Here is a 27,757-nt window from a genome sequence, read left to right as displayed (position 1 = left end):
TGGTTACTGACAAACAATAATAAAATTCAGTATCGGATAAATTAAAAAAAAAAACAGGATTTCTTCAACAAGACGGTGTATGCAAATCATGATTACTGTTGAATGCTCGGTACATATCATCTTACAGGGCTACTCATTGTATGTCTGGTATGTGCCGGGCATTTGATGTCGTCTTCTAATCATCAAACTTCCGATCATCTGCACTTTATTTTATGTCGTACAAGTTATTTTTTTTTTTTATAGTGAATACCTCACAAGAGCCCCAACTGCTCCCGTCTGGAGCCAGTGAGACTATGGCATCCCCGATTGGGGGATGTTGTGAGGCTGAAGGTAAGTGGGGAAGGGAAAGAGGAAGGTGGGAAAGTACCTGGCTATTCAGATCTAGTCACTAAACACGGCTAAAGCCATTTGGAGCAACGTTTCAATTCTGAATGGTGGTCTTACACCAGGGCGATACTGGTAGTATCTTCCACTCTGGAACGTGCCGCAAATGTACTATATATTATTTTAATTAATTAATTGTGAACTAACACAAATTAATCAAATAAAATTTATTTGCGCACGCCGGGTTCGAACCCGCGACCTTCGGAATGGCAGTCCAATGCGTTACCACTGGACTATGCCGGCCGTCAGTTGTGCTTGGAGTTCGTGACGTCATCGTTCAAGACAACCACGTGTTATTTTTCCCACAAATTTGTCTTTGCAAATCGTCTATATATTAATGACCCACTGTAGTACAGTCTAAAACAGTAAAGTTCAAAAGTCTACAAACCTCGATGGCTGTTGAATGCTTAGTACATACCGTCTTACAGTGCTATTGATTGAACGTAGTACGATGTGTGCTGGGCATTTAATGTCGTCTATTGATCAACAAACTTCCGATTGTGTAATCTACAAAGGGAATTCATCTATTATGTTTGGTTTTTATACGGAGCTCAGTACTATCTGCATTAAACTGTTTTATCTGCTGTAGTTCAGACAGAACTGTGCCATCTTAATTGCCTCACAAAGTATTTAAGTTATCTAAAACACAATTCTATTTTTGCGAAGTTTTCAAACCGGTGGCGTTGAATGCTTAGTACATGCCGTCTTACAGTACTATTTATTGATCGTAGTACGATGTGTGCTAGGCATTTAATGTCGTCTATAAATCAACAAACTTCCGATTGTCGTCATTTCATCACTTTATGTAATAAACATATTGAATGCTTTCTATACATGGTGTCTGGGAGTAAAGTGCACAAACTTAGGGAGGTGATTTGGGAGTGCAGTTTCTGTTCAAATATTCATTTTCTAATGTAGTAAAGAAGATGTTGGCTATTTACTTGTCCGCCTTCATCAATTTCGTTAGTAAAAGCTCTACAACATATATGACATTAAATGCTCATTTCATCTTACAGTGATATTTATTCTATTATTCTTACGGACAAACAATAATAAAATTCAGTACACGATATATTAAATAATGGATATCTTGAACTAGACGGTGTCTGCAAACAATGATGGCTGTTGAACGCTAGGTACATATCGTCTTACAGGGCTGCTAATGTATGTCTGGTATGTGCCGGGCATTTGATGTCGTCTACTTATCACCAAACTTCCGATAATCTTCAAATCATCATCAAATCACAATGACTATCACCAAATCACAGGAACCACTTTTATGGCACTTGGATGTCGTACAAGTGGTGCTTGGAGTTTGTTGTAGGTCTAACATTCCGGTCTCTCTTCCTCGTTGAATGGACTCTAGCTCTTTCTTCAATCAAGTGTTATATAATGTAGATTAGTAGATCCATATAGAGGTCGTACGTGACGTCATCTTTCTAGTTTGTCTATTTTGTTTTTTTCGTTGTGTCATATAAGACGCGTGAGAAGCAAGAAGACGATCTTCGATGATGTATGTACGATCTCTCTAAGGGTGGTTGAGTTTCCTCTAGACCTAGACAACACAACAACCATAAAACCAAGGGTCTTCAAGCTATTGTAAGTTAAACAGCAATCCTGCGTAAAAATTTCGTAGTACGGTAAGAACCGGGTATCTGCGGGACGATGTTTATCAATAACGACCATCTTCAAGTTATGCTATGCACGAGTACATCTCAACGTCTGATAAACTCACAACGCATCCATGGCGAATGGTTTTTGCGGATAGTTGGCAGTTTCTGTTCATACATTTCTTTTTCAATGTAGTACAGAACATGTTAACTATTTGCTTGACCGACTTCATCAATTTCGTAAGTCAAAGCTCTACAATATATGTGACATTGAATGCCCATTTCGTCTTCCACTGCTATTTATTCTATTGTGCTCAGTGACAAACAATAATAAAATTCTGTTCCCGATATTTAAAAAAAAGGTGTATTTATAGAATTATCAACAAGGCGGTGACTTCAAACCATGATGGCTGTTGAATGCTCGGCACATATCGTCTTACAGGGCTGCTCATTGTATGTCTGGTATGTGCCGGGCATTTGATGTCGTCTTCTAATCATCAAACTTCCGATCATCTTCACTTGCAAATCCCGGAAACCACTTTTATGGTGGTTTGTTTTATGTCGTACAAGTTGTGCTTAGAGTTGGTGACGTCATCGTTCAAGACAACCACTTCAACAAAACCAAAACCAACTCCGGTTGCGAAAATTTGGTATTCTTTGTGGATGCATTTTTTGTGTTTTTTTTTCAAGTGCAAATCGTCTATATATTAATGATCCATTGCAGTACAGTTCAAAAGTCTACATACCTCGATGGCTGTTAAGTGCTTAGTACATACCGTCTTACAGTGCAATTGATTGAACGTAGTACGATGTGTGCTGGGCATTTAATGTCGTCTATAGATCAACAAACTTTCGATTGTCTTCATTTCCTCACTTTGTGTAGTCAACACAAGGAATGTTTTTTTTATATATGGTGTCCGGGGGTAAAGTGCACTTACTTAGGGAAGTGATTTGGGAGTGCAGTTTCCGTTCATACATTATTGTTCATTTCTCTATTTTGTTTTTTTTTTCGTTTTCATATAAGACGTGTGAGAAGCAAGAGGACGATCTTTGATGAAGTATGTACGATATCTGTAAGGGTGGTTGAATTTCCTCTAGACCTAGACAACACAACAAACACAAAATCAAAGGTCTTCAAGCACTAAACACGCTATTGTAAGTTAAACAGCAATCCTGCGTAAAAATTGCGTAGCACGTAAGAACCTTGTATCTGCAGGATGATTTTTATCAATAACGACCATCTTCAAGTTGTGCAATGCACGAGTACATCTCTTCGTCTGATAAACTCACAACGCATCCATGGCGAACGGATTTTGCGGATAGTTGGCAGTTTCTGTTCATACATTCCTTTTTCAATGTAGTACAGAACATGTTAACTATTCGCTTGACCGACTTCATCAATTTCGTAAGTCAAAGCTCTACAACATATGTGACGTTGAATGCTCATTTCATCTTACAGTGATGTTTATTCTATTATGGTTACTGACAAACAATAATAAAATTCAGTATTGGATAAATTTAAAAAAAAACAGGATTTCTTCAACAAGACGGTGTCTGCAAACCATGATGACTGTTGAATGCTCGGTACATATCATCTTACAGGGCTACTTATTGTATGTCTGGTATTTGCCGGGCATTTGATGTCGTCTTCTAATCATCAAACTTCCGATCATCTCCACTTTATTTTATGTCGTACAAGTTGTGCTTGGAGTTCGTGACGTCATCGTTCAAGACAACCACGTGTTTTTGTCCCACAAATTTGTCTTTGCAAATCGTCTATATATTAATGACCCACTGTAGTACAGTCTAAAACAGTAAAGTTCAATAGTCTACAAACCTCGATGGCTGTTAAATGCTTAGTACATACCGTCTTACAGTGCTATTGATTGAACGTAGTACGATGTGTGCTGGGAATTTAATGTCGTCCATTGATCAACAAACTTCAGATTGTGTAATCGACAAACGGAAATCATCTATTATGTTTGGTTTTTATACGGAGCTCAGTACTATCTGCATTACACTGTTTTATCTGCTGTGGCAAAAACAGAATTGAGTCATCATTATTGCCTCACAGCATGTTTAAATTGTCTACAACACAACTCTATTTTTGCGGAAAAGTTTTCAAACATTGGTGGTGGTTGAATGCTTAGTACATGGCGTCTTACAGTGCTATTTATTGAACGTAGTACGATGTGTGCTAGGCATTTAATGTCGTCTACAAATCAACAAACTTCCGATTGTCTTCATTTCATCACTTTATGTAATCAACATAAGGAATGGTTTCTATACAGGTGATTTGGGAGTGCAGTTTCTGTTCGAACATTCATTTCTAATGTAGTACAGAAGATGTTGGCTATTTACTTGACCGCCTTCATCGATTTCGTTAGTAAAAGCTCTACAACATATGTGACATTAAATGCTCATTTCACCTTAAAGTGATATTTTATTATTCTTACTGACAAACAATAATAAAATTCAGTACACGATATATTAAATAATGGATATCTTGAACAAGACGGTGTCTGCAAACAATGATGGCTGTTGAACGCTCGGTTCATATCGTCTTACAGGGCTGCTTATGTATGTCTGGTATGTGCCAGGCATTCGATGTCGTCTACTAATCACCAATCTTCAAATCATCATCAAATCACAATGACTATCACCAAATCACAGGAACCACTTTTATGGCACTTGGATGTCGTACAAGTGGTGCTTGGAGTTTGTTGTAGGTCTAACACTCCGGTCTCGCATCTTCGTCCTCGGATTCCAGCTCTTTCTTCAATCAAGTGTTATCTATTGTAGTTTAGTAGATCCAGATAGAGGTCGTACGTGACGTCATCTTTCTAGTTTGTCTATTTTATTTTTTTCGTTTTCAAATAAGACGTGTGAGAAGCAAGAGGACGATCTTCGATGATGTATGTACGATCTCTCTAAGGGTGGTTAAGTTTCCTCTAGACCTAGACAACACAACAACCATAAAACCAAAGGTCTTCAAGCTATTGTAAGTTAAACAGCAATCCTGCGTAAAAATTGCGTAGTACGTAAGAACCTTGTATCTGCAGGATGATATTTATCAATAACGACCATCTTCAAGTTATGCAATGCACGAGTACATCTCTTCGTCTGATAAACTCACAACGCATCCATGGCGAATGGTTTTTGCGGATAGTTGGCAGTTCCTGTTTATACATTCCATTTTCAATGTAGTACAGAACATGTTAACTATTTGCTTGACCGACTTTATCAATTTCGTAAGTCAAAGCTCTACAACATATGTGACGTTGAATGCTCATTTCATCTTACAGTGATGTTTATTCTATTATGATTACTGACAAACAATAATAAAATTCAGTATCGTATAAATTTAAAAAAAAAAACAGGATTTCTTCAACAAGACGGTGTCTGCAAACCATGATTACTGTTGAATGCTCGGTACATATCATCTTACAGGGCTACTCATTGTATGTCTGGTATGTGCCGGGCATTTGATGTCGTCTTCTAATCATCAAACTTCCGATCATCTGCACTTTATTTTATGTCGTACAAGTTGTGCTTGGAGTTCGTGACGTCATCGTTCAAGACAATCACGTGTTATTTTTCCCACAAATTTGTCTTTGCAAATCGTCTATATATTAATGACCCACTGTAGTACAGTCTAAAACAGTAAAGTTCAAACGTCTACTAACCTATATGGCTGTTGAATGCTTGGTGCATACCGTCTTACAGTGTTTGAACGATTGATTGAACGTAGTAGGATGTGTGCTGGGCATTTAATGTCGTCTATTGATCAACAAACTTCCGATTGTGTAATCGACACAGGGAATTCATCTATAATTTTTGATTTCTATACTGAGCTCAGTACTATCTGAATTACACTGTTTTATCTGCTGTAGTTCAAACGGAACTGTGCCATCTTAATTGCCTCACAACGTATTTAAATTATCTAAAACACAACTCTATCTTTGCGAAGTTTTCAAACCGGTGGCGGTTGAATGCTTAGTACATGCCGTCTTACAGTGCTATTTATTGAACGTAGTGTGATGTGTAATGAGCATTTAATGTCGTCTACAGATCAACAAACTTCCAATTTTGCATGATTTCTATATAGAGCTATCTACATTACACTGTTTTATCTGTTGTGGTAAAAACAGAATTGTGTCATCATTATTGCTTCAAAGCATATTTAAATTGTCTACAACACAACTCTATTTTTGCGGAAAAGTTTTAAAACCTTAGTGGCGGTTGAATGCTAAGTACATGCCGTCCTACAGTGCTATTTATTGAATGTAGTACGATGTGTGCTGGGCATTTAATTTCGTCTATAGATCAACAAACTTCCGATTGTCTTAATTTCCTCACTTTGTGTAATCAACACAGGGAATGGTTTTTTTACATTCGGAGGTAAAGTGCACTTACTTAGGGAGGTGATTTGGGACTGCAGTTTCTGTTCATACATTCAGTTTATAATGTAGTACAGAAGATGTTGGCTATTTACTTGACCGACTTCATCAATTTCGTAAGTAAACTGTATACAACATATGTGACGTTAAATGCTTATTTCATCTTACAGTGATATTCTATTATGCTTACTGACAAACAATAATAAAAGTCAGTACCCGATATATTAAAAAAAAATAATGGATATCTTCAACAAGACGGTGTCTACAAACCATGATGGCTGTTGAATGCTCGGTACATATCGTCTTACAGGGCTGCTAATGTATGTCTGGTATGTGCCGGGCATTTGATGTCGTCTACTAATCACCAAACTTCCGATCATTTTCAAACCATCATCAAATCACAATGACTATCACCAAATCACAGGAACCACTTTTATGGCACTTGGATGTCGTACAAGTGGTGCTTGGAGTTTGTTGTAGGTCTAACACTCCAGTTTCGCTTCCTCGTCGAATGGACTCTATCTCAATCAAGTGTTATCTAATGTAGTTTAGTAGATCCAGATAGAGGTCGTACGTGACGTCATCGTTCTAGCATATTTTGTCTTTTTCGTTTTCTTACAAGACATATGTACGATCTCTCTCCGGGTTGCTGAGTTTCCTCTAGACAACACAACAACCACAAAACCAAAGGTCTTCAAGCTATTGTAAGTTAAACAGCACTCCTGCGTAAAAAAATGCGTAGTACGGTAAGAACCTATCTGCGAGACGATGTTTATCAAAAACGACCATCTTCAAGTTATGCTATGCACGAGTACATCTCAACGTCTGATAAACTCACAACGCATCCATGGCGAATGGTTTTTGCGGATAGTTGGCAGTTTCTGTTCATACATTCCTTTTTCAATGTAGTACAGAACATGTTAGCTATTTGCTAGACCAACTTCTTTAATTTCATAGGTAAAAGCTCTACAACATATGTGACATTGAATGCCCATTTCGTTTTCCACTGCTATTTATTCTATTGTGCTCAGTGACAAACAGTAATAAAATTCTGTTCCCGATGTAAAGGTGTATTTATAGAATTTTCAACAAGGCGGTGACTTCAAACCATGATGGCTGTTGAATGCTCGGCACATATCGTCTTACAGGGCTGCTCATTGTATGTCTGGTATGTGCCGGGCATTTGATGTCGTCTTCTAATCATCAAACTTCCGATCATCTTCACTTGCAAATCCCGGAAACCACTTTTATGGTGGTTTGTTTTATGTCGTACAAGTTGTGCTTGGAGTTGGTGACGTCATCGTTCAAGACAACCACCTCAACAAAACCAAGATCAACTCCGGTTGCGAAAATATGGTATTCTTTGTGGATGCATTTTTAAGTGTTTGTTTTCAAGTGCAAATCGTCTATTTATTAATGATCCATTGCAGTACAGTCTAAAACAGTACAGTTGAAAAGTCTACATACCTCGATGGCTGTTAAGTGCTTAGTACATACCGTCTTACAGTGCTATTGATTGAACGTAGTACGATGTGTGCTGGACATTTAATGTCGTCTTTTGATCAACAAACTTACGATTGTGTAATCGACACAGTAAATTCATCTATTATGTTTGGTTTCTATACGGAGCTCAGTAATATCTGCATTATACTGCATTATACCCCATCTATTTTGAGTAGTTTCTAATCAAAGTTCGATACTGCCTGTCTTACACTATTTCTTATGCTGTAGTACGGATGGTACAGTGCTTTCGATGGATACAAATAGCTGCATCATCTTCATCGCCAACGCTTTCAAATATTGAGATATTTCAGATAATTTTACTGCCAATTGCCTAGTTTCACTTTTATGGTACTTTATTTAAAGTCTTTATGTTTTGATTATGTCCTAATATGCTTTGTTTAATTCCTCGGTAGAATCTTCGACATTTCCTGAATTCACATGCTATCCACTAAATACGAAGACCTACAAATAATTCTGCTCTATCACCTTTGGGACCAAATCATCTATCGTCGGCTGCCGGATTCTACCAAAGGCTGCTGCCTATCTACTGCCAGTCTTTTAACGTCCTGTAATAGTTCTGTAGTGGATTTTTGGTGGGGTCATCTTTTCAACTGCTTGACCTAAGAAAATTCATCTTCTAAAGGTCAGTACATAGCGCAATATTGTCTCTTCTCACACCTAAATCAGCACGTCAGTACAGTACATAACTGCTGTATTTTTTTCTTCTACTACAGGTCTTCAAGCTATCGTAAGTTAAACAGCACTCCTGGGTAAAAAATATGCTTAGTACGGTATCTGCAGGACGATGTTTATCAATAACGACCATCTTCAAGTTATGCTATGCACGAGTACATCTCAACGTCTGATAAACTCACAACGCATCCATGGCGAATGGTTTTTGCGGATAGTTGGCAGTTTCTGTTCATACATTTCTTTTTTAATGTAGTACAGAACATGTTAGCTATTTGCTAGACCAATTTCTTTAATTTAATAGGTAAAAGCTCTACAACATATGTGACATTAAATGCCCATTTCGTCTTCCACTGCTAATTATTATATTGTGCTATTGTGGATGCATTTTTTAGTGTTTTTTGTGCAAATCGTCTATATATTAATGATCCATTGCAGTACAGTCTAAACAGTACAGTTGAAAAGTCTACATACCTCGATGGCTGTTAAGTGCTTAGTACATACCGTCTTACAGTGCTATTGATTGAACGTAGTACGATGTGTGCTGGGCATTTAATGTCGTCTATTGATCAACAAACTTACGATTCTGTGATCGACACAGGCAATTCATCTATTATGTTGGTTTCTATACGGAGCTCAGTACAATCTGCATTATACTGTTTTATCTGTTGTAGTTCAAACAAAACCGTGCCATCTTAATTGCCTCACAACGTATTTAAGTTATCTAAAACACAATTCTAATTTTGCGAAGTATTCAAACCGGTGGCACTAAATGCTTAGTACATGCCGTCTTACAGTGCTATTTATTGAACGTAGTGTGATGTGTAATGAGCATTTAATGTCGTCTACAGATCAACAAACTTCCAATTATGCTTGATTTCTATATAGAGCTCAGTGCTATCTACATTACACTGTTTTATCTGCTGTGGCAAAAACAGAATTGTGTCATAATTATTGCCTCACAGCATGTTTAAATTGTCTACAAAACAACTTTATTTTTGCGGAGAAGTTTTCAAACCTTGGTGACGGTTGAATGCTTTGTACATACCGTCTTACAGTGCTATTGATTGAACGTAGTACGATGTGTGCTGGGCATTTAATGTCGTCTATTGATCAACAAACTTACGATTCTGTGATCGACACAGGCAATTCATCTATTATGTTGGTTTCTATACGGAGCTCAGTACAATCTGCATTATACTGTTTTATCTGTTGTAGTTCAAACAGAACCGTGCCATCTTAATTGCCTCACAACGTATTTAAGTTATCTAAAACACAATTCTAATTTTGCGAAGTATTCAAACCGGTGGCACTAAATGCTTAGTACATGCCGTCTTACAGTGCTATTTATTGAACGTAGTGTGATGTGTAATGAGCATTTAATGTCGTCTACAGATCAACAAACTTCCAATTATGCTTGATTTCTATATAGAGCTCAGTGCTATCTACATTACACTGTTTTATCTGCTGTGGCAAAAACAGAATTGTGTCATAATTATTGCCTCACAGCATGTTTAAATTGTCTACAAAACAACTTTATTTTTGCGGAGAAGTTTTCAAACCTTGGTGACGGTTGAATGCTTTGTACATACCGTCTTACAGTGCTATTGATTGAACGTAGTACGATGTGTGCTGGGCATTTAATGTCGTCTATTGATCAACAAACTTACGATTCTGTGATCGACACAGGCAATTCATCTATTATGTTGGTTTCTATACGGAGCTCAGTACAATCTGCATTATACTGTTTTATCTGTTGTAGTTCAAACAGAACCGTGCCATCTTAATTGCCTCACAACGTATTTAAGTTATCTAAAACACAATTCTAATTTTGCGAAGTTTTCAAACCGGTGGCACTAAATGCTTAGTACATGCCGTCTTACAGTGCTATTTATTGAACGTAGTTTGATGTGTAATGAGCATTTAATGTCGTCTACAGATCAACAAACTTCCAATTATGCTTGATTTCTATATAGAGCTCAGTGCTATCTACATTACACTGTTTTATCTGCTGTGGCAAAAACAGAATTGTGTCATAATTATTGCCTCACAGCATGTTTAAATTGTCTACAAAACAACTTTATTTTTGCGGAAAAGTTTTCAAACCTTGGTGACGGTTGAATGCTTTGTACATACCGTCTTACAGTGCTATTGATTGAACGTAGTACGATGTGTGCTGGGCATTTAATGTCGTCTATTGATCAACAAATTTACGATTCTGTGATCGACACAGGCAATTCATCTATTATGTTGGTTTCTATACGGAGCTCAGTACAATCTGCATTATACTGTTTTATCTGTTGTAGTTCAAACAGAACCGTGCCATCTTAATTGCCTCACAACGTATTTAAGTTATCTAAAACACAATTCTAATTTTGCGAAGTTTTCAAACCGGTGGCACTAAATGCTTAGTACATGCCGTCTTACAGTGCTATTTATTGAACGTAGTGTGATGTGTAATGAGCATTTAATGTCGTCTACAGATCAACAAACTTCCAATTATGCTTGATTTCTATATAGAGCTCAGTGCTATCTACATTACACTGTTTTATCTGCTGTGGCAAAAACAGAATTGTGTCATAATTATTGCCTCACGGCATGTTTAAATTGTCTACAAAACAACTTTATTTTTGCGGAAAAGTTTTCAAACCTTGGTGACGGTTGAATGCTTTGTACATACCGTCTTACAGTGCTATTGATTGAACGTAGTACGATGTGTGCTGGGCATTTAATGTCGTCTATTGATCAACAAACTTACGATTCTGTGATCGACACAGGCAATTCATCTATTATGTTGGTTTCTATACGGAGCTCAGTACAATCTGCATTATACTGTTTTATCTGTTGTAGTTCAAACAGAACCGTGCCATCTTAATTGCCTCACAACGTATTTAAGTTATCTAAAACACAATTCTAATTTTGCGAAGTTTTCAAACCGGTGGCACTAAATGCTTAGTACATGCCGTCTTACAGTGCTATTTATTGAACGTAGTTTGATGTGTAATGAGCATTTAATGTCGTCTACAGATCAACAAACTTCCAATTATGCTTGATTTCTATATAGAGCTCAGTGCTATCTACATTACACTGTTTTATCTGCTGTGGCAAAAACAGAATTGTGTCATAATTATTGCCTCACAGCATGTTTAAATTGTCTACAAAACAACTTTATTTTTGCGGAAAAGTTTTCAAACCTTGGTGACGGTTGAATGCTTTGTAAATGCCGTCTTACAGTGCTATTTATTGAACGTAGTACGATGTGTGCTGGGCATTTAATGTCGTATATAGATCAACGAACTACTGCTTGTCTTCATTACCTTATCTTGTGCAATTGAGACAGGGAATTCATTTATTATAAATGTTTTACATGCATGGTGTCCCGGGTAAAGTGCACTAACTTCGGGAGTTGATTCAACGTGATAGTACAAGTTTTCGAAATTCCAAATCTTAGTGGTACTTATCAGGTAGCGAATTTATCAGGTAATTTTGTCCTCGCATTAGAGATTTTTAGGAGGTATGTCTTTTTGTATGGGAAAAAAGGTTGGAATTTCAGAAAAAGTCTTTTTTTCTTTTTTATTCCAACCATCATGTAGAATCATCTACCAAAGTTAATGCAATTTACCCCCTAACAATTTATATAGAGCTCAATACTCTCTGCAACACACCTCTTTTGTTGCGAAAAGCTTACAAATCTTGGTGGCTGTTATATTATAGTACATATCGTCTTACGGGGCTATTTGTTGAACGTAGTACGATGTGTGCTGTGCATTTAATGTCATCTATTGGTCAACAACCTTCTGAATGTACGCGTTCCTTCACAGCCAATCTATTTTGAGTGGTTTCTATCCAAAGTTCGATACTGCCTGTTTTCAAACCTTGGTGACGGTTGAATGCTTTGTACACACCGTCTTACAGTGCTATTTATTGAACGTAGTACGATGTGTGCTGGGCATTTAATGTCGTCTATAGATCAACAAACTTTCGATTGTCTTCATTTCCTCACTTTGTGTAGTCAACACAAGGAATGCTTTTTATATATGGTGTCCGGGGGTAAAGTGCACTTACTTAGGGAAGTGATTTGGGAGTGCAGTTTCCGTTCATACATTATTGTTCATTTCTCTATTTTGTTTTTTTTTTCGTTTTCATATAAGACGTGTGAGAAGCAAGAGGACGATCTTCGATGAAGTATGTACGATATCTGTAAGGGTGGTTGAATTTCCTCTAGACCTAGACAACACAACAACCACAAAATCAAAGGTCTTCAAGCACTAAACACGCTATTGTAAGTTAAACAGCAATCCTGCGTAAAAATTGCGTAGCACGTAAGAACCTGGTATCTGCAGGATGATATTTATCAATAACGACCATCTTCAAGTTATGCAATGCACGAGTACATCTCTTCGTCTGATAAACTCATAAGAGATCCATGGCGAACGGTTTTTGCGGATAGTTGGCAGTTTCTGTTCATACATTCCTTTTTCAATGTAGTACAGAACATGTTAACTATTCGCTTGACCGACTTCATCAATTTCGTAAGTCAAAGCTCTACAACATATGTGACGTTGAATGCTCATTTCATCTTACAGTGATATTTATTCTATTATGGTTACTGACAAACAATAATAAAATTCAGTATCGGATAAATTAAAAAAAAAAAACAGGATTTCTTCAACAAGACGGTGTCTGCAAACCATGATTACTGTTGAATGCTCGGTACATATCATCTTACAGGGCTACTCATTGTATGTCTGGTATTTGCCGGGCATCTGATGTCGTCTTCTAATCATCAAACTTCCGATCATCTGCACTTTATTTTATGTCGTACAAGTTGTGCTTGGAGTTCGTGACGTCATCGTTCAAGACAATCACGTGTTATTTTTCCCACAAATTTGTCTTTGCAAATCGTCTATATATTAATGACCCACTGTAGTACAGTCTAAAACAGTAAAGTTCAAAAGTCTACAAACCTCGATGGCTGTTGAATGCTTGGTACATACCGTCTTACAGTGATATTGATTGAACGTAGTACGATGTGTGCTGGGCATTTAATGTCGTCTATTGATCAACAAACTTCCGATTGTGTAATCTACAAAGGGAATTCATCTATTATGTTTGGTTTTTATACGGAGCTCAGTACTATCTGCATTACACTGTTTTATCTGCTGTAGTTCAAACAGAACTGTGCCATCTTAATTGCCTCACAATATATTTAAATTATCTAAAACACAACTCTATTTTTGCGGAAAAGTTTTCAAACCTTGGTGGCGGTTGAATGCTTAGTACATGCCGTCTTACAGTGCTATTTATTGAACGTAGTACGATGTGTGCTGGGCATTTAATGTCGTCTATAGATCAACAAACTTCCGATTGTCTTCATTTTATCACTTTATGTAATCAACATAGGGAATGGTTTCTATATATGGTGTCCGGGTGTAAAGTGCACTAACTTAGGGAGGTGATTTGGGAGTGCAGTTTCTGTTCAAACATTCATTTTATAATTTAGTACAGAAGGTGTTGGCTATTTACTTGACCTCCTTCATCAATTTCGTTAGTAAAAGCTCTACAACATATGTGACATTAAATGCTCATTTCATCTTACAGTGATATTTATTCTATTATGATAACTGACAATCAATAATAAAATTCAGTACCCGATATATTGAAAAAATAGTGGATATCTTCAACAGGACGGTGTCTGCAAACAATGATGGCTGTTGAATGCTCGGTACATATCATCTTACAGGGCTGCCAATGTATGTCTGGTATGTGCCGGGCATTTGGTGTCAACTACTAATCACCAAACTTCCGATCATCTTCAAATCATCATCAAATCACAACGACTCTCGCCAAATTACAGGAACCACTTTTATGGCACTTGGATGTCGTACAAGGGGTGCTTGGAGTTTGTTGTAGGTCTAACACTCCGGTCTCGCTTCCCCGTCGAATGGACTCTAACTCTTTCTTCAATCAAGTGTTATCTAATGTAGTTTAGTAGATCCAGATAGAGGTCCAACGTGACGTCATCGTTTTTTTCGTTTTCAAATAAGACGTGTGAGAAGCAAGAGGACGATCTTCTATGGAGTATAAACGACCTCTCTGGGTTGCTGAGTTTCTACTAGACAAGACAACAACCACTTCTACACAATAATAATCAACTCCTGTTGCGAAAATTTGGTATTCTTGGTTCATGCATTGATGTTCTATTGTAGTACGGATGCTGCAGGCTATTTGCTTGACCAGCCTAATCAAGCTCATCACTTTCTCCGATTTATTATTTGGCACTGTCTTTTTCCCACAAATATCACAAATGGCCTTTGCAAATAGTTGGCAATTCCCGTACATACATTAAAGTTTGATTGTAGTACAGAAAATGTTGACTTTTTGCTTTGACATACCTCATCAATCTCATTTAAAGTATAGATAATATTATTGTTTCTTTGTTTGATTTTGTACATTTTACTGTCGCATATTGTGTCGCTTTAGTAGGTATCTAGCTATATCAGTTCTGAATTATATTAATTCTGTTCATTTACTTCAGTGCATACATACGTCGTCTAACCGAGTTATTTATTATACGTAGAATATGCTGTACCTTTAAAATCGTCTATCGATCAACAAATATCTGATTGTCTTCGAAATTTTATCATTTCTTATTTACTGTCTAATTAATTTATATTTAAAAAATAATTCACATAATAATTTTAGAAAAACACCACTAAAGATACCGGAGACCAAAATTCGTATTTTCACTTCAAATAAGTCAGGAATCACTGGTTAAAGTAAGTCAAATACGCCCTGCATAAGTTGTCCTCTCTTGAGCACAAGCATCAGCTTTATCAGGAGAGTCTAAAATGCTATACATCATTATTACTATGTTGTAATAAAATTTATTTATTATTTTTGTCTTCATTTCCTCATCTTTAGTAATCTTCACAGTGAATTCTTATGGTCAGGTCCGGCCCTGAGACGCCTAGCGCTTGTAAAATTTTGGCGCCCCTTGACAAATGATCTACAAGCCATAAATGTGTATATTCTTGGTATAACTTATATTTTAGGTAATAGGCATTAAAATCGCTTGAAAAACGGAGTCTAGAAACGTTCGATTTCAAGCACAAAACTGGTTTTTATTTATTTTGTCAATAATTTTATAAGAAAGCAAAAAAGTTAATCAAGTGAAAATGTCACAGATAATCTTTGCTTTAATACTGTTTTTTTTTTTTAAGTTATTTCCTTTACGCACTAATACATTTCTATTGAAAAATATTTTTTTTAGTTGTTTACATTTTTATTTTTTATTGAGTACCTAATTTATTTTTTTATTTGTATTCTACTCAAGCGAAACGATAGGAAAACTTTCAATTTATCTGTACACCAATTCGTTATAAAGATTAATTAAAATAGTGATTTAGCATTAATCTTCGCCTTAATTGCCTTCGCTTGATGATACTTTTCTTGAAGTAATGTTATCAGATAGTACCACTTTTATGTACTTATATTATTTTAAAGTCCTGAGTGTTTGGTGTAGTGTTGCAAACATTATGGTCTCTCTCCCCCTCACTGTATTTCACTCTATTAAAAGTAATATCTTTTATAAATTCTATGAAATAGGTCATAGAATTGTGTTGGAATTCCCGCTTTAGTTAGCATAGAATTGTGTTGGAATTCCCGCTTTAGTTAGCATAGAATTGAATCCGCGATGCCTGGGAAGGAACCCAACGCATTGGACCGCTCACCATCTAACACTCACCATCTAAAACTAACCCCCTGCCTGCCGAATATTAAATTTTCCTAAAACTGTTGACGTCCCATGTGATAATCATTTATTTTTATCGTAAAATGATTCCCTTCCCTTGCCTGCCCTACAACCGGGTGGCGATATAGTGCCCTTGTGAGGTATTACACCAAATGAAAATGGAGCAGGATAACCAACTGGAATTTCTTTCTGTAGGTAGCCCTACAGAACTGCCCCTTAAGTCATTTGTTAGCGTTTATTCCGATCAGTTCTTCTTGTCATATGATATCCGATTCTTCAACATTCCATTTCCACAGTCAATATGTCCTCAAACATAGTTTTGAAGTCTGTGAAGTGCATCTAAATGTTAAACGTCATTATTACCCTAGACGTTTTTAAAAAACAAGTTGGGGAACTAGGAAAATTCGCGGCTTCCAAAGTGCAATGTTTTGCTTGAATGTATTAATTCTGACGAGAAAAGGAACGTAGACTCTATATATAAAAATACAAATATCAAATAAGTAATTTCTCAGTTTATTATTAGTATTACGTAAACTGTGTTATTTGTGTTAGGTGTATTGTGTAATTTACGGAACTCCTAAATATTGAGTCGAGGTAAATAGGGGTCCTCTCGTATGTACCCCCATTTGAATCTCGTGGACCCCCATATTTTTTTCTCGCTGACATAAAGCAAGCAAGCCGATATCGACCCCTGGGGGTCCATATAGACCACTTTGGGAACCTCTGATATAACAGATCAAATTGTAATATAACTTACCCGGAGCACCATGTTGTCCGGGTGGCCCCAGTCTTCCAGGCCGGATCCTTCCAGGCGGGCCTGGAGGGCCCACCAGACCAGCTGTCAGCTCTGCTAGTTGCTCTGAAATATAAATTTTTAAAAAAATGTAGCCAATGAAGAACTGATAGAAATGTGTTATATGGGCGTGTCCACATACCCGAAGTAAGTTCATGTTTTTATTTATTTATTAATTTTTGTTTACATGAAATATGAGAAAAAGTGAGGTGGCAATAATGCTTATAATACATTTGTTTAATTTTTTTAATTTAACGTAATTTTAGGTCAATGTTTAGACGTAAAAACGTAAATGGGGATAAATTAAAAAAATATATTTCTAAATTTGAATATTTCAAAAACTATGTTTATAAACTAGCTGTACCCCGCCAAGGGTTGCTGTGGCTCATCCTATCTGTGCAGATGATTACTATGATTTTGAACAAACGAACATTTTTATTTATATGGAAGATACATTTTATTTAGAAGAGAAAGTAGACACAAATTTTTGATTATAAGAAATATAATAATAAATAGTCAATATGCCAGAGGCCTGAAGGGTTTCAGTTTATGTTTTCAGTGTGTTTTTAAGGTGATTCAAAATCTTATTATAATTAATGTTTATAAAACAAGGTATATTTTTATGCATAGCACAAAGGATGGCAAATTATTTTAAGTAATAATTATTATTCGCTTGAAATACTCATTCAAATTGAAAATAAATTCCGCTGACGGGAATTGAACCGGCACCCTTCTGATTGCCGGTCGGGTTCTCTAGACCACTAAGCTACGTCGGCTTATTACAAATCCGCCAAATAATTCAAAATGTACCAGTATTTCATCCAAAAATTATTGATAATTACATTTTTTTCTTTAATCATAAGTTCTGATTATTATTAACGATAGGTAATGTAATTGATTATTTCTTCTTATGGATTGATTATATCTGTTGATGTTCATATTTGCATAAATTCTAAATATTGTTGACCATTTTATCTATTGATGTTCATTTTTGCATAAATTCTAAATATTGTTGACCAATTTAAAAAGAAAAAAACTACTATATTTAATTGCTTACACAATTTGTTTAATGACTATTAATAATATGTTTAAATATCTTTTGTTTTTACCTCTTAATACAGCCGCACACATCTCCCTCACTTCTGTCTCGGTGAAGCTCTGTCCCGGAGACCCCGGCACCCCCGAGATGCCCGGCAGTCCCCTGGACCCCCGGGGTCCCGCCTGACCCGGGGGGCCTGACTCGCCCGGGGTGCCCGCGGGACCGCCGGGTCCCGCTGGACCTCGCTCGCCCGGAGCGCCTCTTTCTCCGGACTGGGAAAATAAATCAAGAAAATATTACATTATTATATTTCAAATCATAAGATTTGATAGTAGGTACTTAATTATAATTTATTTAACAAATAACTTAATTACATTTATTTCTTATTTATTCCAAAAGCAGAATTACACAATTTTTCCAAAGAAACGTCACCATCTCAATTATTTGTTTCAAACCTTCTTCGAACATGTAAGAACTATAATGTAAAAAAATATATTTTTAAATGCGTATAAGAAAGTCGAATTGAACTCGACAATCGTCTTTAAACTGAAACAGAATGTATAAACAGATTTACAGACAGACAAAATGATAAACGGTTGAGTTAATTATAGTCTCCATAGAAATAAAGTAAACTACTCAGAGATGGCTTGGGCGTCATATTCTAATGATGACAGACACTGACTGCTGGCCCTCCACACAGCATCCCCAAAGATGACATAAGCCCTGAGGGAAATTATTTTCCTCAGGGCCTCCTGCTTGCAGTTAATGTAAAAACAAAACAAAAAACATATTCTCACACAAATTATCTGCTTGCATACAGCGTGATTCAAATCTGTTTTAAAAATATATTACAGCAGATGAAAATTTATAAAAAATACCCTCTATGTAGATAAGTAACTATGTATTTCAACTAATTGTTAGTAGCGCAGAGCCATGAAAATACCCTTGTATGTAGATAAATAACTATGTATTTCAGTTAATTGTTAGTAGCGCAGAGCCATGAAAATACCCTTGTATGTAGATAAGTAACTATGTATTTCAGTTAATTTTTAGTAGCGCAGAGCCATGAAAATACCCTTGTATGTAGATAGGTAACTATGTATTTCAATTAATTGTTAGTAGCGCAGAGCCATGAAAAATCAACGAATACTTTGAATTCTTGTCACAACGGTTGCAATTTTTAAAATAACTTTTAAAATATTGTATCATAGGTAGGTACTTTATCTCTTGTCTGAATTCTTCACTTTCAGTTCCAATTTTTAAAATGGACTTTTAGAAATTTTCAAAAAACAAATCCGAGTTCATTGAACCACAGTTATAATCACAGTCATACAACCGAAATTAGTATTTTGATGTGGTGTATCTGTGTTTTCTCCTATATACTTGATGTCCCTCCCTCGTTAATAATATTAAGTACGAGTATTCTAAACAGTTGATTTTTCTCAGAGACGCTTCGTTAGTAGTGTGTTATTTTTGTTCGTTTCAATTATAGTTATTTATCTAAAATTATCAACGTTTATTATTAATTAAATTCTTCAACCAATAAAAAGTAATAATTTTGATCAATTACACCATTTAAATTATAAAATAAAATATAGTGTTACCATCCCAATAGGCCCTGGAAGTCCCCTTGGCCCCGCAACGCCCTGCGCCCCCTCAGCCGTGGCAGACCCGGATACGATAACGGACTGTGCGGCCTCTCCCGGTGGACCCGCAGGCCCAGAAGGTCCTGAAAGGCCTGGCAGACCCGGGCTTCCGGGTGATCCGGGTGTTCCCGGGGTGCCTGCAATTCCCTGGTGAAAAAACATCATAATATGTATGTAAATCATAATTTTAAATCACAATCACACCCCTTAACCGTTCAAACAAATACATAGAACAGCTACAAGTCCTTCCATAGAGATACGCAAGTACACCTAGCAATAACTTGTGGCGTATATTTCGCACACTTCGCTACTGAAATCATGATATCTACGTCGCCGCTGCCGATCATTGTTGATTTCTCGAAACGTCAACTTGAATGCTTTCACTACAAATTACCTTCACTACATACCACGTCAGCTAAAAGACAATTTTTATTCCTAGCTCCTAAAATCTTTAACCTTATCCCTGAAAACCTAAAAACCGTGAGTCAACCCCATTCCTTAAAAAAACAATTTACGGAATGGATCCTTACACACGGAATACATTACAACTACAACACCCATTCATTTTACACTCTATCTATTTAATCACCTTTTAAACAAAACATAATAAATCCTTATTCCCTAACTTAGCGGTATAGTATGTACATAATTTGAGTGTGATCTATTTACTAATAATTTTGCAAATTTTTCATCTTTTTATAATTCTCTAACTTCTCCATCCTCTTCTTGCAACCCAAACTAGCTATGCATCATTTTTCTTTTTTATATTATAGTAATGTATAGATTCTATGTCCGCAAACTGTAAAATTCACCCGCCATAACACAGGGTCATCCCTAGCATGGAGGGTGAAATATCACAAAAAACCAGATTTACTCTCTAAATCATGTATCAATAAAATAAAATAACCTCACTCAGAACTAACTGTAGCTGTTATTTTTACATCATGTCATTATTTGTTAACTGTGTTGTTCCTTTTTCCCAGCGTTGATTTAAAGCACACGCAAGCTGCAAAAGTCTGAAAAGTCTTGGTCATGTGTCGTCGACAAGTTGAAAAAATATCGGCAACGTGTACTTGTGAACGAGCCTCAGCACAGATATATGGTGGTGGATGCCAAGATACTTAAAAACTTGGGTATCGGATACTTCCGTGGAAGAAGGGCCTCATTAAATCACTATATTTACCTGTGCCCCCTGCAGGCCCTGGATCCCCTGCAGCCCCACGGGGCCCCGCTGCCCCTCAAAGCCCCGCTCACCGGGGGGCCCGGCGGACCCCGGCACGCCCTGGAACCCGATGGGTCCCGGGAGACCCGGGTTTCCGAGCTCGCCCTCGTCTCCTTTGTCGCCCTGGAAATGATACACATGTATTTAATCATAAAACCATTTATTTTTATAGTTGTTGATTGTATTAAGGGAGTGACAGATAACGCTATAAGTTTAATGCGTTTTATATAACTCCATATTGCTCGCCCTACAATCCTATACAGACCTGTCACACTTAAAAATATGATGTGTCATAATTAATAAGTATGAACATGGCGACGATATGCGCTGTGATCTGCTAGCCAGGCTATATTGGAAAATTATGCGACCCCCTCTCCTAACTGCGGCAGGAGAAAGGGTCAGAACAATTTACGGAGCGCCGTAATTACGCGGCTGTCATCTGTCAAAGTGGCAGATCCCATACAAAGAAATGATATTCCGCAGCAGTCCCCAAATCGATCTGACCCCCTCTCCTGAGAGTGTTAAAATATCAAAAATTAAAAAATGCAGTGATTTGTAAACATGATTTAAAGAAGTGAGTATTTACCTTGGCCCCCTTTTCTCCTGGTGCCCCCGGAAGCCCCACGTCTGTGAGACCCCCACTTCCCGCGCCCCCCGGCACCCCTGGCTCTCCGCGAGGTCCTATGAAAAGGAAAAAAAGTTATAAATTAAAACAAACAAAAAAATGTGTAAATATTCGCAAATAAAAATAAGTAAATTTCAGTTTACCCATTGGTCCGGGGTCTCCTGTAGCTCCCTTGCGTCCAAAAGGTCCCTGTTAGATAGAAATTTGATTAAAATATGAATTATTATAATGTGCAGTCGAACGGAAAACCTCTAGAGACATGCTTTATTTTACCAATTTGAAAGACAAACCAATGGCGCCAATTATTCACATAATACCTTTCGACTCTAACGCCCCAGACATTCTAATAAATGAATAAGTTAAAAAAATGGTATTTGAAATATCTTGAACAATTTCGAAGATTAGTCTAATAGGTTATCCATAGATGAGGTTAGCGGTCGAGTAAGGATAATAAATAAGTTGACATCCTCGGGTCGGGGTCCAGATTATTCCAACAGCCTGCTAACTGAGATATTCAAGTCATTGCCAATATATCACAATAAAAGTCCCAAGTGTTTGGTTGAAGAGTGAATATTGTTGGTAAACAGAGGTTTTGAGTAACACCCGGAGAGACAGCAAGGAAAATTTGAGCTTTTTCCCGTACACGGATATGCTTATATCACAATTCTATCCGTTTCTATTCTCAGTGCTTGTATATTACTCCAAAGATCAGTGCATAAGCATCTTCATTTCTTACACTATTCCCATAGATTATTAAAATTTATTATTATATTTACCATGATGCCTGTAGCCCCTGCCTTGCCCTCTGGTCCTACAGGCCCTGGCAGCCCGATGGGGCCTGGGAGACCCATATCGCCCATGTCACCTAAAAAAATGTTTATAATGAAATAATATATAATTTGTTCGTGTTAACCGATATTTATTTTTAAACTTTTACGTGCTAAACAATTTACACTTTATCATCGCATTTTGATTGACTTTTTTAAATGCTTGCGTTACATTTATAACTGTCATAAAGCTTCGCTTGCACGAGTGAACAGATAATATTGTATGTCACTTCCAAATAAAATTTATGATCCAAGTCATTGATCGACAAAACATCTATCTAACGACTATCGTGATATTTTCGAACAACTTTGTCAAAAGTTAAAACATTAAAATTTTGCCAATAAAACAGTTTTTTTTAAAGGTATCAGACCGATTTTTTAAATTTTTATATATAGCTTTATCCGAGTGTATATATCTACGTTAATTGATACCTGTGAATAAAAATAGAGAAATAAGTGGATATTAAAAAACCCGTCAACAAAACAGTGAAGTTGTTAAATCAAAAGTATAAAGCTTTGGCGCAAACCACAAAGTGTTCAAAATTAGAAAATAACTATCGCAGACCCACGAAAAAATCAAGGTATATTATAATAATTAATGTTGGATTTGTGAAGCTGAACGTCATAAAATATTACGAATAGATTCGTTATTGCTAATATCTTTATCGGGTGTATCTGACTTCTTACACCATTGGCTACTGTATACCACAATGTTCATCGACTTTATATGAACTCCGTATCTCAATACGGAGCATAGATATTGTATTCCTTGGGTATCCCCAACGTAATCTACCATTTAAATATCTCTAAACACTTCTGGCACTAATAACAACAAATTTTTAATTTTTCACCAATGTCGGTCGACTACTTTTCGAGTTTTGCGAGCACAAACATAATTAGGCTGAATTTTTAAATATTAAGATGTTCCCGAACATTCCAGGCTATTGCCGTACATTCCACAACATTCCAACATGTTCCGGGATGATCTGGAATATTGTGGAATACTTATCTCTTTCCAGTGCAGAGACATTGCGTTAAATATTCCTCAGAAGTCCCCGACTACTTCTACCATTCAAACCAATAGTCTAAACAGTCCTGGTAATAATAAAAATAATATTTTTAAATTTTCGGTGATATCGGTTGACTACTTTTCAATTTTGCGAGCACAAACAAACTCAGGATGAACTTTTATGTAAAAAATATATGATCATTGTCTTTCATAAAAAAAATATTGGCAATTGCTCATCAGATTCAATCAGAACTATACCGTTTGAATGAACAACGTTAGTGAATTTGAAAATTCACGAAATATACGTTTTTTTTCGAAGCAAGCAATTACTTTGGGGTATGACATTAAATATTAAATGAAAAAACCCACTTTGTAATATAAAAAAAAATATAAAAAAGTTTGTGATCCCTGGGAAATAAATAAAAATTAACTCTCCGTCAAAATAATTCTGTCTTCACACATTGGGATAATTTATTGGTCTGCCTGTCAAACACTTCATTGAAGGCAACATTACCAACTCTAATAGGAGCCACTACCATATTCAGTACACTCTACAATACGTTATACTTCATTACATTCAATGTACATTGCATTATATTCACAGAGTTTTAATGACTGCTGGTGAAAATAATCATCATAACTATTTCCTAAAGTGCGTCATCGTTATTTAAAAAAATGAAGATTAATAAATCATTGGGATAACTAGCAGACAGATTATCCTAATTACAGTCGAGACATACCAGTTGATCTGTGTCAATGGCGACTACACAACAAAATCGTTAAAAGAATAAATTATCATTTGCAATATGTCTTTCAAATTATTACGCGGTTTTTTAAGCTTACCCCAAGTCAACTTAATTTGAGTTCGTGAACCATACTGATTATTTAAGAAAATCTACTTGCTTGAAAACAATGGCGAAATACAGCCTAAATAATCTTAGAAATCAAAAGTAGGTGTTAAATGTTTGCAGAAAAGATTCTGAAAATCCGTGTTATATTTATTTTGAAGTACAAAATTTGCCTCATATTTGTTAGATAATTCGCGAAAACCTATTTGTATAATATATAATGTATAATGTCTACACATTACGCTCCGATGCAATAGTCAAGTCTTTATTGTTCTTCAAAAAGATTTTACAACTATTGACCGTCAAATAATACAGTTGAATAATGGTTATGATTTATATAATGGAAGATTATTGGATTATTAACAACACTGACACTATTGTTTCAAATCGTGTAGAAAAAAACAACACTTGTAAATTGTTGGAAAAACCATTAGTCACTTTCAATAAATTACGGAGTTCCTCAAGGAAGTGTCTTAGGGCCATTATAATTTTGATGCACTTCCTATCAATGGAAAACTAGTACGTTTTGTCGATGATACAGCTCTAATATTTCATAAAAACACGGGAAAAATACTTTCAAGTTTACAAAAGTGGTTGAAAAAAGCAGGCATTTATTTAATGCGTATAAAACCAATTACTTAACTTTTTCAATTAACGCAAGAAAGTTTTAATTTTAAGAAAATATTCATAACAGAACAAAACCTTTTCTAACCATCACGCCGTTTCGTTGCAGAGGTAGGCAGATGATGGTCTTACAGATATTCCTTCCCATGCACTCATTAACATTCATACATCATTTCATAGATACTCTTCTGTTATTGTTACTATATCAAAATAACACTTTATTAGGTTATTATATATAAAGTACCATTCGAAAATCACGCTAAATGTACAATCAAACAATTTGAACAGATTGGTATCCCATGCAACATTTATCTTCATTGCGTTCCTGAAGTGTCTAGTTAATTAACAGGCAAGAAACAGTAGCAGAGATGTGGTGACCTCGCTGGCTCGTATAACCCCATCGCTAGTCGACTCCGAACAGAGGCATATTTGGGTCACTTGAATTGTAATTACTTGAAATCAATTCAGTTTCATTACCACTTATATGCCGCTGATATAAGTTGAATTGTTAATAGCAGGGATGTATCAAACAAAATCACATTTTATATTAACGCTGATATTTTATTCAAATTCTTTTAATTCACTTAAAAATATCATAAAACGTACCCTTTTCTCCGCGAATTTCTCCAATGTTCGGTGTATTCATGACAGTAATCTCTCCCTGAAAAATATAAACAGTTTTATAATACCGATAGTAGCCAAGTTGATAAATGCGTCTGGTTCAATTGATTTACCTCTTCAGCAGTAAATATAATTTAGATACGCAGCACAGGTATTATATCGAAACATTTCATAATATATGTATATCACTAATAAAGTTGTTACAAGTGAAAACCAAGGGATATAACTTTATTCATCAAAATGAAAACTGATAAAAATTTTACTACTTATAGAATTTGAAAAAAAATAAATAATTAAATCTGATAAATTGTAAAAAGGTTACATTATAATTTAACGCTTGTGTGGATTTGAAAGATTTTTTATTTTTTTTATTTGGTATAATATTTTTTTACATTTCAAAGTATTCCAGTAATATTGGCCTCACTGGGTGGCTTGCCCGTGCTGGGGCCTTCATTTTATAATATGAAAATATAATCTAAATACAATCTACAATATAAGATAAAATAATAATTTAATATATAATCTTGTGTGTTTGTGAGTGATGTGTGTTTATATTGGTTTTGTGTGTTACGTGTAGGTTTTATTTTTATTTTATGTTATGACATTTTGGTAATATTGTCTTTTTTGTTGTTTAATCCATTTTTTAATTTTGTGTGTGAATTTATTTTTATTTTCCTCAATTTTAATTTCAATTTTTAGACTGTTGAAAGCTTTTATAGCATGGTTATTGGTAGTGTCTTTGTCCAAAGCTTGAATTTACTCTTGGAGTTTTTATGTTATGTTTATTTTTATAATTAAAAAAATATGAAAATAAAAGATGTCTATTTCAATTTTGAAAATGTCATGCACATACATATGCACAAGAAAATTCATGCATAATTATAAACAAGTATAAAAATTATATTCTTACAGGTGGTCCTCTGTCACCAGTTTCTCCCTTTGCACCGGTAATGCCAGGAATTCCCTGGAATTCAAAATTACATTACATTTAAAATTAGGCCAGAAACACATCAATATAATTTATTTCTTATTTAATTTTAATAACTATCTAAAAAATACTAAATCGATTATCTCACCGGAATCCCGTCGATTCCAGATTCGCCCCGAGGTCCTTGGGGTCCTTGTGGTCCCTGTGGTCCCTGAGGCCCCTGCAACGTCTCTCCGACCCCCCCTGACCCGGAACCGGGCGGGCCTACTGAGCCTGGAGGACCCGGCAAGCCAACAAAGCCTCTTTCACCTTGTGGGCCTGTGAGCCCCGGAGATCCCTAAAACAAAACATAAAATATACACTATTGTATTTAGGATTTTTTTCTTTGGTGCATCGTAGCATCTAGTTATGAAATAAATAAAAAATAACAGTGCAGCTGGGCGTACTATCTCTACAGTGCGTAAATCTGCCATTTTGGACGCTTCTCCCGTAAGTATACTCAATTTTTTTACGGCGACGATAGCGATTGTGTGCTCATAGTGTACTCGTTCACAAAGTTTTGACGTGAAAAGCAAGATTCTGAATAAAAAGGGTGAATTTCAAACATCACCGAAATAACATTCCTGAGGCTGTATTTTTTTTTTAAATATCTGCCAATCTTTTTCAATATTTCGTAAAAATACATTTAACTCTTACAACTTTTGTTCTTAACATTTTTATCGTTACAATCCATAAATCGTAGTTTGCTTCAGGAAATGAACAATGAAGTTATTTTTACAAGTCAGTGAACAAATGATTATAAACACTAATTTAATTTTTTTAAGACACTGGATAAAACAGATTTTCATACAGAATATTTATAACTGTGTGACTTTAAGAAGGACAATTATTGCAAAAACCATACTTAGAAAAAATGAAAGATTCAGGATCGTGCCTTCATCAAAATACTGCACGAGAAAATGAAAAAAGGAAGTAAAATGATAAAAGACAAAAAAGGTTGGAGAAAAAAAAAGACATTGAATGGATTAAAAATAAAAGTAATATTTAAATGATTCAAAAGACCAAAAAGGCAAAAATTAAAACTGTAAATAAGGTAAAATTAGAATGAAATTTACCGGTTCGCCGTTTAGCCCTGGAAGTCCATCTGTACCGTTCCTTCCCGCTATGCCTCTCGCTCCCGCCAGACCCTGGAGACCTCTGATACCTGGGAATCCTTGCAGACCAAGTAGACCCTG

The 27,757-nt window shown here is 35.9% G+C and overlaps 1 protein-coding gene across 4 annotated transcripts in view; it reads right to left on the bottom strand.

Moving 5' to 3' along the window:
• The window catches only part of LOC149410229 (uncharacterized), a 104,819-nt gene that overhangs the window by 22,501 nt on the left and 54,561 nt on the right, over nucleotides 1-27,757 (bottom strand). For all 4 annotated transcript variants that reach the window (XM_089648990.1, XM_089648989.1, XM_089648992.1 and 1 more), the window contains exons 10-20: nucleotides 27,638-27,754; nucleotides 26,671-26,859; nucleotides 26,505-26,558; nucleotides 25,580-25,634; nucleotides 22,442-22,530; nucleotides 21,809-21,854; nucleotides 21,627-21,721; nucleotides 21,002-21,163; nucleotides 19,777-19,965; nucleotides 18,243-18,444; nucleotides 17,098-17,199 (exon numbers count right to left, since the gene is read on the bottom strand). In XM_089648990.1, the coding sequence (XP_089505116.1) occupies nucleotides 17,098-17,199; nucleotides 18,243-18,444; nucleotides 19,777-19,965; nucleotides 21,002-21,163; nucleotides 21,627-21,721; nucleotides 21,809-21,854; nucleotides 22,442-22,530; nucleotides 25,580-25,634; nucleotides 26,505-26,558; nucleotides 26,671-26,859; nucleotides 27,638-27,754 (1,300 nt within the window). The remainder of the gene's footprint in view (nucleotides 1-17,097; nucleotides 17,200-18,242; nucleotides 18,445-19,776; nucleotides 19,966-21,001; nucleotides 21,164-21,626; nucleotides 21,722-21,808; nucleotides 21,855-22,441; nucleotides 22,531-25,579; nucleotides 25,635-26,504; nucleotides 26,559-26,670; nucleotides 26,860-27,637; nucleotides 27,755-27,757) is intronic.

Source organism: Hesperophylax consimilis, chromosome 28 (genome assembly GCF_061612785.1).
Source record: "Hesperophylax consimilis isolate HC1 chromosome 28, BYU_Hcon_1.0, whole genome shotgun sequence".
Classification (NCBI taxonomy): Eukaryota; Metazoa; Arthropoda; class Insecta; order Trichoptera; family Limnephilidae; genus Hesperophylax; species Hesperophylax consimilis.
This window is presented reverse-complemented; position numbering and strand designations above follow the sequence as displayed.